Raw genomic sequence first — 18,802 nt, forward strand, 5'->3', positions numbered from 1 at the left:
TGCATGCACACTATGTTTGCCTATCCTGCTTGCATTATATGATCGCTTAGTGGAAAAGTCAGATAATTTTCAGCGAGAACTTAATGAGGTGGAGCAGAGTGTCTCTGATGTAACACGATTAGGCAGATTAATTAAACTCCTGAGCAGAAGCCATTTCTCCATCTTTTCTCCCAGGCTCTGGTTGCTTAGTATCAGATGTACCTGAGGCGTGTTGCTGAATGATGTAACTGGTCGAAGTGCGTAGGCTCCTCGTCAAACAAAGACTGAAGAGACATCCATTAGCCTGGGTACTTTATTATTACTTTGCACCAAGAGGGCAACAATAGAAACCTGGCGTTATATATGTTCAGAAATGGAACTTTAGAAAGCAGAAGTTCGTCTTTTTATTATTATTTTTTTTAATACCCTTGCTTTCTGAAAGAAAATACAGTTTTATTTTTTAAACTATACTCTGGAATTAAAAAGAACTGAATTCAGTGTTCAAATAACAGCTACAGTGATAATGATGATAATCCTTTTCCTCAATAACTTTTAATTTTGTTGCTATTTATTGACAACTTCCCAAAATCACCACTCAGTGTGAACTAAAAACTGTAGTTTAAAACAGTTCTGTGATGGTGAGCTTGAAAGAAAAACTGCCGTCTAAAATCACATTAAAGTTTGTGATGAAAAATATTTTTATGTGTCTACTTTTCAAAAGGATTAATGTAGAATGGTAGCATTTCTTAATGCAATGCATATTTGTTTTTATTATTGTTATGTCTGATGAGCAGAATAATTTTACTCATGAAGCGCAGCCTAACAACTCATCTAATATAGAAAACAATTTTCAAACACAAATGATCCCCAAAATTTTTAATAAAGCAGCATGAACAAATAAAATCCAACAAGCATGGGAATAAAATTTAAATAATAAAAAAAATCATTAGACTAATATAAAAAAAAACATGTGGGAAATAAACTTTACCCTTTCAAATAGTTGTAAACAAATAAATAAAGTAGCTATAAATGGTTTGATCATAATGTGGTTAGAAACAAAGTGTAAAAATATTAAACCTAATTGTTGAAAACAGTTTAAAGTGCAGCATAATATTTGGATCATCATGAATATTGTGCTGATTTTTTTTTTTAAGTGTACATGTTGCTCATATGTGTGTGGTGCTTAAAACAAGTTCAAAAGTAATACATTAGAAAACCTACTTCTTGTTTTTTTTATTTTAATTAAGATGCATTTATATTACTGTACTGTACAAATAGCATTTAAATAAAGTTGAAATAATCCACAGTTTATGTACATTTGATGTGCCTTTTTCCACAATAACTGATTTTTTTTTAAATGTCATTATTAAACGATCAGCTAATAGGAGCTCCCGTTGTGACCAGTTTGTAATAGGCGCCCCTTTTAGCCATGAGTTGCTTGTGCGTGCCTTGTTCTATGACGACGCCCTGTGACATCACAGCGATGATGTCAGCAGACTGAATGGTTGACAGTCGGTGAGCGATGACGATGCAGGTTCGCCCTTTTCTTGCCTCATCCAGAGCAGACTGCACAGTCTGCAGGGAAACAGAACTCTATCAAGACGGTTCTTTGTGGGCGAGTGAGAGGAGTTGAGTTAATTCACATTAGATTATAATGAAACCTAAAGAAATAAAGATACCTGTTCACTTTCTGTGTCCAGGGCAGAGGTAGCCTCATCTAATAAAAGGATCTTAGGGTTCCTGACAATAGCCCTGGCGATGGCAACTCGTTGTTTCTGTCCTCTTGACATCTGGGACCCCTGGGCACCAACCTGAGTCTCATATTTCTAAAAGAGTTGAAAGCAGCAAAGAAGGAAAGCAAAAGGCCGCACATTTAGCAGTTGCTGCTGATTTTTTCATGCTGCTGTGTTCATTCGTGCTCATCTGCTCACACAGACTCATGTTCGTGCTATTGTTTTTGTACTAGTGCTTAGCATATTTCTTAGTTCATATCTTGGAGCTTATTACTATTTTTCTTTTACAATTTGTACTTTTGTTGGATGTAACTGGAACCCTGAGTACACAATTTCATTCCACCACATGTACCACATATGATGTGAATGACAATAAAGAAACCTTGACCTTGATAATATACAGTTCATGTGACGTAACGCATCCGGGCACTGTCACTAACAACCATTTTTTAGGCTGACAATAGCTCCAGTCAAGCATTTTCCAACTGGGCAAACGATTTGGCAAAGCACAGTTTTTACTTCATCCCATCCATCCATCCATCCATCCATCCATCCATCCATCCATCCATCCATCCATCCATCCATCCATCCATCCATCCATCCATCCATCCATCCATGCATTATCTTTACCTGCTTCTTCCTTTTCGGGTCACGTGGGTCACTGGTGCCCATGCTCAACTATCACTGTGCTAGAGGTGGGGGACACCCTGGACAGGTCTCCAGTCCATCACAGGGACACAAAGAGACAAACGAGACAAACAACCATTCACTCTCTCACTCACATCTAAAGACATTTTTTTAGAGTTACCAATCAGCCTAACATGTATGTTTTTGGTCTGTGGGAGGAAACTGGAGAACCCGGATTAAGCCCACGCATGCATGGCGAGAAAATGCAAACTCCACCCAGAGAGGCCCCCGGACTGGGATTTGAACCAGGGCAGCCTGCTCGCTGAGAGGCAGCAGCTCTACCAACTGTGCCACCGTGCTGCCCTCACTTCATTCCAAAAATCAGTTCATGCTAAGAACCTCAAACAGAGGAGTTGAGTGCAGAACGTTGACAAATCTGGCTTGGAAACATCAACCACATGGGTCAACCTTCAAAAACGCAAAGAATCTGCTCCGATCACTTTTATTCCAGTAAACCAAAAATGATGTTAATCATTTTGTTGAACAATGCCAGAGTATGACTGTATGTGTGCTGGAACTACTCTATTCATGATGTAGAACATCTCTACTGTAGTTGGCTCAGCTATGTACTAATGTGCACAAATGGCAAATAAAGTACTTTGTATTTTTTTTTTTAATTAAACCTCCACATTACAAACATTTACTCTGCCCACACAGATACATATGTTGTAATTTTGAGCATTAGTTGGATTGGCACACCTCAAAATGTTATAAAAAATGTTCTAGTTTTAAGTGTCAATGTGTTATCGACATCACAACAGCTTAGTGGTTAACACTGTCGCCTCACAGCATGAATGCCCAAAGCAATTTGCTGACTCCACAAGTAAATATTGTTTTTAATTGATTTTCATGTGTGTGAATGTTTCTGTTCAGTGCCCTGAGACGACTTCTGTTGTGAATTTGCGCTATATAAATAAATTATAGTAAATTATAAATTGAATTGCTTAGCGTATTACTTCAGCTTACATTAGAGTTTTCAAGCTTGCAGCGCCCCATTTTTCAATTTGCACTGAGCAAGCTCATTGTATGAAAAGAAAAATGTTTCAGTCATCGTTTTTAGGAACTCTTGAGAACCTCAGGTTGTAATATATGTGTGATTATATTACAAATGTAAAGTGTTTCCACTCACATCTGGCAGGGTCATCACAAAGTCATGAAGATTGGCTTTCTTTGCAGCCTCCACAACCTCTTCCATGCTGATTTTGCGAGTGTTATCCCCGTACTGAATATTCTCAGCTATGCTGCAGTCGAACAAAACTGGCTCCTGTGAAACTATACCAATCTGAGATCTCAGGAAGGGCACGCTGACAGCATGAGACGGGCGGCCATCGATCAACTGAAAATAAAACCAGACACGTTTAAAAGACACAGTTTGGCTTTGGCGTATGCTGAGCTGGTTTATATTCGTTACATACCACTTGCCCCTCATCTGGATCGTAGAACCTTTCCAGTAATTGGACGCTGGTGCTTTTCCCACACCCGCTGCTCCCAACGAAAGCCAAAGTCTGACCAGGCTTCACAGAAACAAGCAGACCATTCAGCACTTGAACGTCTGGCCGTGTTGGGTAGGTGAACTTGCAGTTAAGGAACTCAATTTTGCCTCTAAAGTTCTCCTAAACAGGATCGACAAGGCTCATGAACAACGCAAAAGACTTTTGCCAATTTAAAAAGCAGCATGGTAAATTCACCAACCCATTTCTGTCCATCTGAGGGGCTCATGTTGATTTTTGGAATTCTATCCAACAGTTTGAAAAATTGAGCAGCAGCAGTTTTGGCTTTGGCGTAATCCGGAGTGAAAGAAGAAGCTCGTCCCAGTGCTGTCCCACTGATCACTATGGCTGAAATCACTCTAGAGAAATGGAAAATGGTGTTGAGGTTTGGTGCTCACCAACATAAGACATGTTAAGTAATAGTTTTGCTAACCTAAAAACCAGCATGTATTGTAAGCCCTCAGCTCTGACCAGGTAGCCTCCATATCTAAAAGACGCGGCATATGCCATGAAGATGACGCACTGAGCAAAACCAAAGCAGACCCCATAGATGTTTGCTCGTTTTTTAGCAGACCGATATGGAAGCTCAAGTTTTTGCTCATATGTTTCCACAAATGAGCTCTCTTTGGCCAGTCCTGCAATGGTCCTGATGTTGGTAAGAGCCTCACTAGATACCTTGAAGAAAGATCAACCACAGTCGTTAAGATTCAGAGATAAAGTCGCAGGTCTACATGGTGAACTCTGTATCATGCTAGAAGGTTACTTTACCCGACCAGCAGCCTCCATAGCTTTTTTGTCTTCATTTGCAAAACCTGTCAGCATCTTGGCTTGGAACACACCAGACAGCCCGATGAGTGGTAGGAAGCACATGATCACCAGTGTCAACTTCCAGCTGAAGTAGAAGGCAATGATGAATGAGGCTCCTATGCTGGTCAACGAGTTCACAATCATGCCAATCTGAGAACCTGTTGCCTGAAGGAGTTATTTCAGTCATATACAAAGAAACATTGTAACTGAATATCAAAAATATCTATAAGAAATATCAATGAAGGCCTGAAAGGCTGCAACACACCCCTTGGATCATGGATGCATCCGTGGCCAGTCTGGTGGTCAAAGCTCCAGGACTGTTTCTGGGGTCATCAAACCAACCGATCTCCTGCTTCAACATGGCATGGAAGCCCACTTTCCTCAGACGGCGGGTCAGCAGCTCTCCAGACTTAGCAAACGCATATCCCTGCAAATAAAGATCACTCAGTCTATGAGCGAACAAAAAGCTCTGCTCTGCTGCAATACCAGAGCAATAAATGTGCTGCTTTTCAAACATATAATGTAACTGTCATAAATCAGCATATCTTGTGGATTTTTACTTTAAATGCATATACGAGCTTCTACTAAATTCATAAAACCATGCAGAATCCAAACATATACCAGTAACATAACACATAACAACATAAATGACTTTTTGAAATAATCCAATAATTATGTACTTTATGTATTCATGCAAAAGTCAGTTCTTAAATGTCAACCTTAAACTATTTTTGATTATTAAAAAAATTAAACACTGTAACTGTTAGATGTTTCTAACAAGGTTGAGTCAGGTCCTCTGGATGGGTTCTTCTTTGTTGAGACGTTTTGCCTTTTATCCAAAAGACTTCTTCACTCTGAGGAGCTGCAACAAACTCAGTCTTATAAGCAGCACCCTCAGCTGAGCAGCATGACCAGCAGATGAGTGATACTCACAATAACAGCACTGTAAGAGGGTGACTGTTGAACCACCCCTGTTTAACGATGGACGGGTTCTCTTCACAAAAATGGCTTCCTTCACCCCTCTCTCCAAGCAAAATTCTTCTTGTTCAAGGATGTGCACATCTTCATCCTTGAACGAGATAGGCCATCAGGGCACTAGCAATTGGTCGTTAGGCTGATGGTCCTCCTATTGCATGTGAATTAGTTCTGGATGTCATCAGCAAACTGGTTGATCCACTATGAGAAGGTGCTGCTTATAGGACTGAGTTTATTGCAGCTCCTCAGACTGAAGAAGTCTTCTGGATAAAAGACGCAACGTTTCAACAAAGAAAAATTCATCCGGAGGACCTGACTCAACCTCGTTAGATTTATCTACCTGGATTATTGTGCATGCATCAGTACAATATAAAGTATTATTTTAACTTAAAATTAAAGGATCTGACTTTATAGTTTTCTATTAGGGAACGTTACAACTAATCTCTACTTTTTTATAAAAAATATTTGAATTTTTAAGATGACTGTTGATTTTGCATTTGTCCCTTAACATGAGACAATTCTTATACACAAATATTTTTATGTATAATTTCCACTATTACAAACATAACATATTAAAACACAATTCCTTAGACAACAATTAGGTAAACAAAGCCACTGCTAAAATATGTGGAATGAAAAGTAGCTGCATGCAGATTACAGAACTTGCCAGAGTTCATTCTTTTCTTGTCAATGGAAATTTTTTTCCAGCTCACTCGTTCAAAACAAAAGGTGAACACGTGTGTTGAAGTAAGAAGCTAATGGTTATAGGGATTACATAGAGACAGAGATGCTTTAAACATGACAGTCAATGTCATGTGAACTCACTTTATTACTTAAAGATCTGAAGCTATAACTTATTTTTTATTTAATAAGAGTGCCACATCTAATTCAGTAAGCTTCAATTTGGCAAGGGATTAAACTTTTTATGGCAGTTTTTTTTCTAATCTCATTATGTGAACGGAAAGACGAGACTTTTTGGCAATCATTGACTCACGTTATGAGATAAAGTCTACAATAAGTAAAATCTATCAAAGTAAATAGCAACCTGCAGGAATTGTGAAAAGAAACTAATCACAGCGACGATGCAAAACAGCACACATATGCTGTTGATCTGCTTCCGCTGCTCATCCAAGTCACGAATGGCAAAAGTCTGTAGAAAAACAGAGTTGTGAAATCAATTAGACAAATAGTTCTTCTGAACAATCTGTTTACCGTGACTAAACAAACAAGCTCTACTCGTAGCACGGAGCATACTGTACAGTCATCCCGGGAGGAGCTCTTACCCCAAGAATCTGGCTGAACAGGATTGCATAGATGGGGTTAACAGAGCCATTGACTGCAGCTCCCAGGGAGCCCAGCAGCATGTAGGGCCATTCAGGCTTGTTGTACTTCAGGATGCGTAGGACCGGAGCAGTTTCCTCTGTTTCGTCTGCATCCTCCTCTGGTGTCTGTTGAAAGATGTGTGTCAAAGTGAGTCTAGTCTGTGAATTAGTACATCACACAGTAAGAGATTCTCAGTACATCTTCTGGAATGAGCTGCACATCTGACGGGATCCTGAGGCTGCCTGATAGCGCATCCGGGACAAAGTCGTTTGACAGTTTGCTCAGAGATCGTAGTCGACTGGAGCTCCTGCAGGAAGAAGTTTAAAAATGTCAGCCTTTTTTTTTTTTTTTTTTTATATGAATCTGTTCTTGTATCAAGCCTGTTCGATCACGCTGCTGTACCTTATGCTGGACCTGCAACTTCCACGCCGAAAACTTTCCACTTTAATATCAAAATCGTCTTCACTTTCACTGATCACATCTGGAAGAAAAAAATCACTGTGGAATTTTCCATCTTTCAAAAGCAACCCTTTCGGGATGCTTTCAAAACCTTCCTTGTGACATTTACTACCTTTATTTTTTTTATAATCCAGCATCTCGACCTTTACCACCTCTATGCGTGACTTAATAAAACTTGATTCAACTTGTCCGGCTTCAACAAGCACCTTCACATCCAGATTTTACCTTTCCTGTTAGAAATTCTGGACGAGCTGAAGACGTGAGATGTAGGCCTGGCTGACCCCAGCATAGAGTGCATTGCAATAGTCCAATCGAGTCATGACAAAGGCATGGACTGGTTTCTCAAGGTCAGGTCTGGACAACACTGGCTTGAGCTTAGCTGCCTGTCAGTTGGAAGAAGCTTTTCTGCAGAACAGAGTTGATTTGTTTGTCAAATTTGAAATCAGAGTCTAAAACCATCCCAAGATTTTTACCAGACTGCTTAAGATATGGCTGAAGAGAGTCCAGGTTGACAGGATCAGAGGCGGCAGTTTAGCTAGGGCTAAAGACAATGACTTCAGTCTTCTCATCTTTAAAACTTAAGAAATTTGAAGCCATCCAGGCCTTAATGTCGTCCAGACATTTTAACAGAGGGTGAATGGAGCAGACCCTTGCTGGTTTCACAGGCAGGTAGATCTGATAATCATTAGCATAACAATGGAATGAAAGACCATGTTTCCTCAGGATGGACCCCAGTGGGAGCAAATAGAATGAGAACAGAAGGGGTTCCAGAATCGAACCCTGTGGGACCCCGCAAGAAAGAGGCAAAGTGTATTAACAACCATATAAACTATCAGCCTTGTTTATATGGTCAGCTGTAAAGATCTGGTATTTCATTTTAAACTGAAGTTGTTGTTTTGTTGTAAAGTCGTTGTTTTAAAACTGGATTTCTCTATGTTCCCTCTATGTGGACAGTAAAAATAAAAACCACAATTATGTTTTTTTTTTAGAAGAAAAACTTTTTTATGTGTGCTTGGTGGGGACTGTTGGTCAACAAGGCTGTGATCTAGGACACTGAAACTTATCATTCATTCAACCTTTATTTAGACAGGTAAATCCTTTTGAGCCCCAAGGCCTCATTTACAAGAGAGACCTGATTTCAACAAAGAATGATGAAAACAATGGACAACAGCGACAACAATAGACAGTTACAAAAAGGCATGCAGATTTTTTTTAAATTGTTTTTACAAATAAGATGGCTAAAAAAAAGTAAGAAAAAACAGCTAGATTATCACCCATCCATAGCTGTTCTTTCTGTTTTAAAAAGCAGGTGCAACATGTAGCGCTGACGGATGAGACACATAATCATTTAACTAAAAGTCTTTAATGTTTCTGTGTAGTTTATAAAAACTCTACATATTTTGCTTTAAAATTTATTTATTTAAAAAAAAAAAAGTTTGCTCTTCTAAATGAACCCAGCATTAACTTTGAGTATGAATTATCAAGAAACTTCTGTATTTTATTATTAACAAGGCTCTACTTTAGATGTGATATTTTTCACAAAGCATTTTATTAGCTAAAAAGATCTACGCTAATCCTAACTGATAAAAAAAAAAAAACATTGACATGTATCACTTGGATTCCTCCTTCAGATAAATCTTACCTTTAGCTGCGCTGGATGAGCCTTGGTTCTGCAGGGTGACGAGGGTGAAGTAGACTCCTTGTTTTTCTAGCAGCTCTTTGTGTTTTCCTCTCTCCACAGCCTGTCCATGCTCAAAACCAACAATGACGTCTGCATTTCTGATGGTGGAAAGCCGGTGGGCTATGGAGATTGTTGTCCTGCCTGCTCGTACCTGCAGCGTAACCACCGTGTCAATTCAAAAAGCAAGTCAGAAAGCTGTTTTGTGTGTATTTAGTGCCCAGACGTTGACTGACGTTATCCAGAGCTTCCTGGACCACAGCTTCGCTCTCATTGTCCAGGGCAGATGTGGCCATATCCAGCAGCAGGATCTTGGGATTTCGGACGAGAGCTCGAGCGATAGCAATCCTCTGCTTCTGTCCTCCACTCATCTGGCCTCCACCCTCACCAACCAGTGTGTCAAATTTCTAAGGAAATAGTTTTTTAAAAAGGATGTTTATTTTTAAAGAAAAGTCCAAACCAACACATAGTTTTCAACTCTGCAGTCCTCAGTGTGTGAATTTACCTGTGGTAGAGTCATAATAAAGTTGTAAGCGTTGGCCTCCTTTGCTGCCTGCATAATGTCTTCCATGCTGACCCCAGGCCGACTGTATCGTATGTTCTCTGCAATAGTGGTGGCGAACAGAACCGGCTCCTGCTCCACAATACCAATGAGAGAGCGGAGCCACTGAATGTTTAAACTGCGGATGTCATGGCCATCTAAAGTCACCTGAAAGTACATTCAGATATATCAAAATGAAGCCTATAAACTTTTCTCTCTGTGTGTTCTGTTACATTTGTGGAGTCAGATCGTTACCGTTCCTTCCTTTGGGTCGTAAAATCTTTGGATGAGTTGGACTGTGCTGCTTTTTCCAGATCCGCTCGGTCCAACGAAGGCTGTGGTTTCTCCTGCTTTGATCTGTATGCTCAGATTATCTAAAATCTGGACAGGTAGTTGTCTTTTAGAGAGATGAACTTTAAAAAATTGAAACACGAGTGCAGCAACAAGTACAGTATAGAGGAGTTACCTTAACTTCAGGCCGAGAAGGATAGAAGAAGGTGACATTGTGGAACTCAATATCACCGTTGACTTTATCTAATTTGAAGCCTTCCTCTGAGAAACAATTAATTTCTGGTTCCTGTGAATGCAGGAAGAGCAATGTTTATTTTATGAACTATCATTAGTTTTAAATAAATTCAAATTTGATCTAATTTAGTTATGTTTTAGTACCCTGTCAATAGTTTCAAATATAGTCTTTGCTGCTGCTCGACCAGAAGCAAACGCCTCCAGGCATGAAGAGGCCTGACCGAGGTTCATGGCTGCCATGAGTACTCCAAAGAAAACCTGAACGCAAACACAGCCACCAAAGAGTGGAAAAATATTTTATTTCAAATAATTCATAAGATCTGTGTCCTTGGAGTTCAAGCAATTTGTTGGAAACAGCATAAGGAAAAGTCTTAATACTGAATTTATGTTGGAATAAATCATCATCACAAAAAAACATCACATCAAATCTTAAGTTCATCAAAAAAAAAATATTTTTTTTTCATTTTATGTTGTGATCTAAAATTGAAAAAAAAATCTAATAATTTAGTTAAACATGTTTTTTAGTAGTTTATGGGGAGAATTTACATTTAGATTTCATTCACCCAGGAAAAAATACTCTCAACAGAAATTATTTCCCACTCAAAATAAATGCACAAAATCTAAACATTTTATCTGAAACTGACCTCAGAATCTAAACATAAAAAACATCTAGAGTTAGTTTTTCATTTCACACACCTGAATGAGACTCCCAGGAGTCAGCTCCTTTGTGTCAATGACGAGTTTTGATCCGTACCAAAAGGCCAAAGCGTAGCACAGGAAGATGATGCACCACAGGTATCCTTGAAACACTCCGATGATCGAGCCTTTTTTCACACCCCAGTTCTGAGCTTCGACGAGGTTTCTGTCGTACCTGTTACACTCTTCACATGTTAGATCATGTCCAATAAGACAGTAATTACATCATGAAAGTATAACAAAACACCTTTCAACTTCCTTTTCTTCTCCACCAAAAGCTGCGACTGTTCTGATTGCTGACAGGACCTCATCAGCCACAGCTCCTGCCTTGGCGTAGGCCTTCAGCTCTCGTCCTGTCAGTCTGGCCACGGCCTTCAGGAACAAAGGAACAACACTCAAAAACACTGAAAGCAGTGCTGATGTTTGGCTGTAATTAAAAATGGTTATTTTCTTACCGTGGCCATCAGTCCAGCAGCTATACCAATAAGTGGGCTCACTGCTATGACCACCAGCGTCAGCTTCCAGCCACCGATGAACCCAACCATGAAGCCAAACGCAAACGTAGACAGCCTCTCAATGAAGATGGACACCTGATCAGCGATAGCATTGTTGATCTTGTTGATATCACTGACAAAGGAACAGAAAGGCTTACAGGGACAACTGTTTTTCCAACTCTCACTGTAGTTTGACCTGCAGACATGGAGCTCACTCTGAAATCCTCGTGTTCAGTTCACCCACGGAGTTGCAGTCGAACCAGCCGATCTCCATCTGCATAACCTTCCTGAAATAAGTCTTGCGGATCCTTTGAGTTTGTCTCGCAGCTGCCGACACCCAGAAGACAATCTAAATCATGACACAGAGGGATTTCTTTCATTATGTGTTGCAAACATCATCGCTCATAAGTTGTTAGTATTAAAGCAGAACATTTACCTGAAAATAACTAACCAGCAGAACACCTAATCCAATGCCGATGTAGTAATATGCAAACATGGTCATCTGGGCTTCAATATTCACCCTGCAAAGAGAATCAAACAGGTAACATCTACTCATCACATTAATAATCTGATCAACAGTAAATTAAAGACTTACCCACAGTAAACAGTGTTGTTGTCAGGAGTTTCATAGATGGAGCCATTGAGCCAGTGTATTGAGTTGTTTCTGCACTCCTTATTTGGGTCTTTAAGCTCCTGTACCTCCAGCTCATAGGCCACAAATGTGTTGGTCATCATACCGTACACCAGGAGCATGAGAGGTGCAGCCGCTCCGTGCACTAGGGCGCACAAACTGCCCACCACCATCATCGCTGTATCCTTCCAGGTGGCAAACCGAAACTTGAAGAAAATTATGAAGACAAACCTTAAATGGTAAATGGACGGTACTTATATTGCACCTTTCTACCTTATCAAGATACTAAAACGTATATTACACTATAATCTGTGTCCTCATTTACCCATTCGTACATCATTTTACTAGATCTGTACAAAGAATAATCAGGGCTTTCACATTCATACACCAATGGGACACACATTGGAGGCAATGAAGAGTTCATTGTCTTGCCCAGGGACACTTTGGCATGTGACTGCTGGTGGAATCAAACCCCCAACTCCTTCACTGGAGGACAACTGCTCTAATCATTGAGCCACAGCTGCCCAAAGACTTGTGTAAACTTGTGTTTAATTTGTGTATGAGAGATGGAGCTTGACTGCAGGCAAGTGTGCAAGTAAAGCATGCAGGGTAGCATTATGCTACAAAATAAATTCACAGATATTCTGAAAATCATCTCTTTCTGGTGACTTGTTTTACCATAACTTAAACATGTCAGCTCATCGTTGGGTGCTAGCAAATATCTCCAAATCACCCATACTGTGAGCACAGAGGCATCCCATCAAGAAACTGACTTTTACATTTTTCATTGATTAAAGAACATCTAAACATGTCCTGCTGTCCATCTGAGAAGAGCTGGTGTGGACATAGAATATAATGTCTCTAATTTATGGATACAGCAGTGACTGTGTAGAGTGTGGTTTCCATAGTACTTCTGAGTCTACAGTTACAGTCAGGTGTCTGGACTTATGTTCTTGATTTCTGCAGAAGGTTAATCAGTTCAAACTAAAAGACTGGTCATGACTCACATCAAAACAACCATCAACATCAACGAGGACCCTCATCAGTATGCATACCACGAGAACTGATCAACAGAGGATGCCATCTCCTCTGTGGTCCACACTGCGCTCAACCACCTGGAGCAGAAGGACTCCTATATCCTATATCCTCTTTTCAACACCAGATGATCTGTGTTTTGATCCTGTATGCTCCACACTGGTTTGTCGTCATTATCTGCATCGTTTTTATGTCTATATTCTGATTTACCTCATTTTGTATATTGCTTTGTGGGTTACCTGTTGTTTTGTCTGTACAGCACTTTGGTTGGCCTTGTCGCTGTTTTAAGTGCTCTATAAATAAAGTGGTATGGTATGGTATGGTATATCCATATGCTCTTTGTGGACTTCACTTCTGCTTTCAACACCATGATTCCCCAAACCCTGATGGACAAACTACTCACACTAGGACTAAGCCCCTCCATTTGCAACTGGGTACTCGACTTCTTAACAAACAGACCACAGTCAGTGAGGATCCACAACTTCTCCTCCTCCACCATAACCCTCAGCACTGGCTTCCCTCAGGGATGTGTGTTGAGCCCTCTCCTGTTTACTCTGCTCACGTATGATTGTGCACCTACTCATCCAGGCTGTCACATTGTAAAGTTTGCAGATGATACAGCGGTGGTGGGATGCATCAAAAACAATGATGAGTCCAGCTACAGGCAGGAGGTGGAACACCTGGAAAACTGGTGCAAAGAGAATAACCTTCACATCAATGTGAAGAAGACAAAGGAGATGGTCGTGGACTTCAGAAGGAACAAACACACCTACACCTCCCTGAACATAAGAGGATCTGCGATGGAAGTGGTCTCCAGCTACAAGTACTTGGGTGTGCACCTGAATGACAACCTCAGCTGGAGCAACAACACCACCAGCCTGATCAAGAAAGCTCATCAGAGACTCTTCTTCCTCAGGCGGCTGAGACGAGCTGGACTGCTCCTTCTACAGGTGGGCAGTGGAGAGCATCCTGTGCTCCAGCATCAATGTGTGGCATGGAGGCTGCACAGCTGCAGAAAGAAAAGCTTTGCAGAGAGTGGTGAAGGCTGCACAGAAGTCTGTTGGAGTCAGTCTCCCCACCATCACAGACATATTCACCTCCAGATGCAGGAAGAGGGCTACTTGCATCATGAAGGACCCCACTCACCCAGCACACACACTTTTTACCATGCTTGCCTCAGGCAGGAAGTTAAGGAGCATTAAGTGTAGAACCACTAGACTGAGGAACAGCTTCTACCCTGAGGCTGTTAGACTCATGAATCTCTAACCAGGATAATCACTGTGAAAAATCACATCATGCTGCTGCTGATCTGTTTCATGTTGCTGCTGATCTGTTTCATGGTGCTGCTGATCTGTTTCATGTTGCTGCTGATCTGTTTCATGTTGCTGTGTTCATTCATACTCATCTGCTCACACAGACTCATGTTCGTGCTGCTGTTCAACATATTGTTTTTATGCTACTAGTGCTTAGTGGATATTTAGTTGATGTTTTTCTTAGTTCATATCTTAGATCTTATTACTGTTTTTCTTTTACATTTTATTGTTGGATGTAATTGGGACCCTGCGTACATAATTTCGTTCCACCACATGTATCACATGAGATGCAAATGACAAATAAATCTCTCTGACTCTGAGTCTCTTAAACTGCAGCGATTTGCTCCATTTATTGCTTTTATTCCATTTATTTAGAGCTGAACTCACATGCAGATCACGCGTCCTTCCCCTCCCTTCTGATAGTCTTCAAGGTTCGGTTCACATGAGTAATGGTCTGAATATGTGCAACTTGGAGGAACATTTACTGTAACTCTAACTCAAAGCTGCATTGTTAGTGCAAGTTTAGAAATAGGATGACAAAACTTTTTATTTTGACTTGAATCCTCAAATTAAAGGCCAAGCATTCCTTGAAGGAATGCATCTGGCCTGTCAGAGGTTAAAACTAACATCACTTTGCAAAGTCAAGAGACGCCAAGGCACACTCCCATTAAAATTGTTTAAATGCCTTTTTTTTTTCCATGACTATGTTTTCTGCACCAGTAGAAAAAAATAGCTCTTTGAGCATTTGTTTACCTCAGGGAGTCATATAAGTTTCAAGCTGACATTAAATTATTTTAAAGAAATAGTTGTAAGTCTCCAACTGCAATCAATTTTTCATTTGCAAAACTCTTCCTCTAAATTAGGTCCAAATTATCAAAATGTCTAAACATTTTCTATTAATAATTAAGTCTTTTACGCTGATCTACTCTGTACAAAAAAGACAAAACTGAGAGCAAGAACTCAATGTTGCTAGAAAAGATAAGATATTGCTCCTTTTTTATCCAACACTGACAGCCTCACCTGTCAAAAAATGTTTTACTTGAACATTAAATTTTTTTCTTTTCTTTTTAGCTTCTGAAAAGTCTTTATTTTGTCATCTGAAGTTTGTTTTAATTAGGGTTAAATAAAATTATGAATTTACAGGTTTAGGTTTTTGTTCCACTATTTTATTTCATTCTTTCTGGAAAAAAAAAAATTATCATTTTTACAAATCTAAGTCATTTTTTCTTTATTTTCTTATTGCTAAATGATTTAATCAATAATGGAAAAAATTAAGGTGTTCTGGAAACATCCAAATGTTGAAACTAAGTATGTAACTTGTAAAATGAGAGCATATTTACCAGCTGAAAGTATCCAACACTTAGTGTATTTTCCTCTTTTTTTTCTTCTCTATAAAAACAAGCAATTTATATGTTATATGCATTAAATAAAAGCTGTAATTTTGATCCAAAAAGTGCCATGTCAAGCATCTTGATACAAACTTACCCATCCTGAACGGCTGGCGAAAAAGAAAAAAAAAGACACTTTAAAGTTGCTTAATACCTAAGACAAAAATCAAATAATTAAAGCAAATTTATATTTACCTTTTTTATCTGCACTCGGTGTAAGTTTAAACAATTTCCTCATGGTTTTCACTCAGTCTTTAACAGGTGTGCATGTACTGTGGATAAAATGCAACTCATCAATCTAATAAATATTGATTTAGAAAATATATTTTATGTCAATCACAAGTAGCGACAAAATAAAGAAAATACAATCTGCATTTACTTCTGTAATACTACCATGAACAGCTTTACAACAAAATCAGCCGTCAAACATGATAAAATAATTAACATAAGAAAACACGGATTGGTATTGATGAAGCAGAACAAAGTAAAAACCTGTGAGGGAGAAAAGTCAAATGTACAGTACCCAAATGTGTGTCCTCCAGCAAGTGTGACGCTCATCTGAGGATATTCTGTCTTATTACCAAGTTGAACTCTGCCTCCATGTTTCCATTATCTGCAGAACAATTAGACTGATAAGGTCCGTGTCAGCAATTATACATCAGCCTGGAAATCTAAAGCTAAATCCAACCACTAAACTTAGTCTGCTATTAGTTAAACCCTTTTTATACATAATAAAACTTTAAGTTGTGACCTTTGCTGACATGATGTGCTCACAACAAAAGAAGGACCTTAAGATCAGAATATGTTCTTATCAATTAAGATTGTAAAATGGGTGTAATGACCGTCGGGTCATTGATTGTCTCATATGGTGTGACAGAAGACCTCATGGGGATGTTTTGGAGATTCATTAACTTTTTAACACTATAAGTTTTGTTGTTGTTTTTGTTCTGAAAAAGTATTAAAAGGCCTTAAAACAGCAACACTTATTGTTCCAAATGAATAAATAAAAATACAACTTAACAATCACAGCAAACCAAAGCTGTTCTGTGGGGTTGCCATGTTAGACAACATGATTCAATCAGATCATGAGTGTTTGAAGACTTATCTCTTCTGATAGTGCTCGTTCTCCAACAACCAAACACTAACACGCACCAACACTTAGATTTACTTATTCGAATGTTCTCTATTTGTTCTTTAAAGGGTTTATTATTTATTTCTTACACCAGGATTTATGTATTGTGTTGTAGTTTTATTCGTCATGTCCTCATTTAAAGGTTGGTTTTAAGAGAAAAAAAAAAGTTTCGGTCACTTTAGCTCTTCATTGCAATGTTGCATCACCAAACAATTCAGCAAACTAAGAATATAAATTGAGTGAGAGTGGCAAAAAGAGGAAATGAGCACAGTTATCTAATCAAGCAGGGTTAATGCTCGTTGGTACAAGGAGTGCAGAGGCTGCTTTCAGAGTTTTTTCCTTCTTTACGACCCACAATTATTCACAGTGCAGGTGATTGATAATACAGCAGTAGTGAGGAGGCTGTAGTTCAATGAAAAGTGATTACATCATTGCATTTTTCTCATGCCAAAAGCCACACTGACAATAGATGATGTGTAAACATCACAAAAACGGTGCCAAAAATGTTCTAACTTCATATAATTCAAGATGTTATGGGGAAAAAAAGATGCCTATTTAAATGTCTCACTGAAGAGTTGAGAGTTTGGCAGCTCCATATTCAAGTCTATCCACCACCCCTCTTATGCACATGTCCCAACAATCTCAGCCTATCTAAGTCACTTAATGTGGCATGTCCCTCTGATATACTCGTTTCTAATCTCTGCCATCTCCTCCTGTCTTTTTGTTTGTGCCAAACCACCCATTACATCAGGTTTCACACCATCTTATAAACCTTTCCTGTCACTCTTGCCGATCTCCTTCTGTCACAAATCACCCTTGACGCTCGTCTCCATCCGGTCCCCGCCTGTACACTCTTCTTTGTCTCTCTTTCGCACAGTCCATGGTTTAGGCTTGGTTGATCCCAGATACTTGAGTTCATCCATAGACCTCTGCAGTTTCTCTGCTCCACCTGTCTCCCTCTCATTCACTTATACTTCACGTCTTGCTTTAACTGGCTTTCGTTTCTCTTCTCTCCAGAGCATGCCTCCATCTTATCAGACTGTCTTCCACCTGCCCACTACTTTTATTGTAGATCAAAATGCCAGCTGGAAATATGATCGTCCACAAGGACTCTTACCTGATCTCATCTCTCATCCTGTTCATCACCATTGCACACACAAATAAAATGCTTGTACAAACTGTACAGTTATCTATCTATTACATTATTAATGTTGATAACAATAGGCCCACATTAAGGTTGTAAACAGTTATATTGTGTGATATGGTAGAGCTTGGTGTTTGAGTTGGGGATGAGACTCAGTGACTAGAACAACAAATTTTGGATCAATAGCTGTAAATGTGATTGCCAAAGACATTTTTTGTGTGCTAAGTTCAAGTAACTGTGACGGTCACATTGAATTGAATTGATGGTATTTGTCGATGTTCATACAGTGATGCAGTGATCCAGTGTGTTCATCCATTTTGCTTTTACTCCCTGACATTTAATGCAGGGTGATTTGATTTAGTATTTCATTGTTTTTCATTATATTTAATGTGTTTATGCTTTTATTCATGTTGCTGTAATATGTTGTTATTAATATTTGATGCTGTGGTCTTTTTTGGTAAGCACTTTGATAACAGTTACTGTTTTAAATGTGCTATATAAATAAATGTGACTTGACTTGACTTGATTGTTTTTTTTTTATTTGAATTGTGTTGAAATCTGTCCCCGTGGTCTGTTAGATATTTTGTTAACAGAAAGATAAAACAAACAAACAAAAAATAAATCACCCAGAAGTACAGTAATTACCGGTACATATTCCCCTGATTTTAATTGTGGCAGGATATAAAAAGTACAAAATTATTATAACATTTTTAGACAACAATGGCAAAAACATTGATCATTATTATTTTAACTTTATAATAAACTATGATAT

At 39.0% G+C, this 18,802-nt stretch overlaps 1 protein-coding gene across 1 annotated transcript; it reads right to left on the reverse strand.

Annotated features, from left to right (window-relative positions):
- Positions 1-1,353: 1,353 nt before the first annotated feature.
- On the reverse strand, positions 1,354-16,303 carry abcb11a (ATP-binding cassette, sub-family B (MDR/TAP), member 11a). The gene is made up of 28 exons (XM_037686431.1): positions 16,278-16,303; positions 15,950-16,026; positions 15,852-15,864; positions 15,707-15,755; positions 11,983-12,224; positions 11,824-11,908; positions 11,603-11,736; positions 11,349-11,520; positions 11,141-11,265; positions 10,894-11,068; positions 10,342-10,455; positions 10,139-10,249; positions 9,928-10,053; positions 9,637-9,840; positions 9,368-9,538; positions 9,096-9,285; positions 7,397-7,475; positions 7,193-7,301; positions 6,955-7,119; positions 6,717-6,821; positions 4,962-5,123; positions 4,658-4,861; positions 4,323-4,564; positions 4,092-4,248; positions 3,815-4,012; positions 3,529-3,735; positions 1,659-1,805; positions 1,354-1,554 (listed from the first exon to the last, which is right to left on the reverse strand). Exons 2-28 carry the CDS (start codon positions 15,990-15,992, stop codon positions 1,354-1,356), a joined length of 3,930 nt encoding a protein of 1,309 aa, XP_037542359.1. The 5' UTR covers positions 15,993-16,026; positions 16,278-16,303.
- Positions 16,304-18,802: the final 2,499 nt, after the last annotated feature.

The sequence above is a fragment of the Nematolebias whitei genome, chromosome 13 (assembly GCF_014905685.2).
Source record: "Nematolebias whitei isolate Nwh7 chromosome 13, NemWhi1, whole genome shotgun sequence".
NCBI lineage: Eukaryota > Metazoa > Chordata > Actinopteri > Cyprinodontiformes > Rivulidae > Nematolebias > Nematolebias whitei.

Excerpts from the sequence above, each read along its gene's own strand:
- abcb11a (XM_037686431.1), bottom strand. The coding sequence starts at position 15,992 with ATGAGGAAATTGTTTAAACTTACACCGAGTGCAGATAAAAAAG. Across the intron at positions 9,539-9,636 it reads TTATTATGACTCTACCACAG|AAATTTGACACACTGGTTGG; the intron begins GTAAATTCACAC and ends CTATTTCCTTAG. Across the intron at positions 3,736-3,814 it reads ATCCAGATGAGGGGCAAGTG|TTGATCGATGGCCGCCCGTC; the intron begins GTATGTAACGAA and ends TTTTATTTTCAG.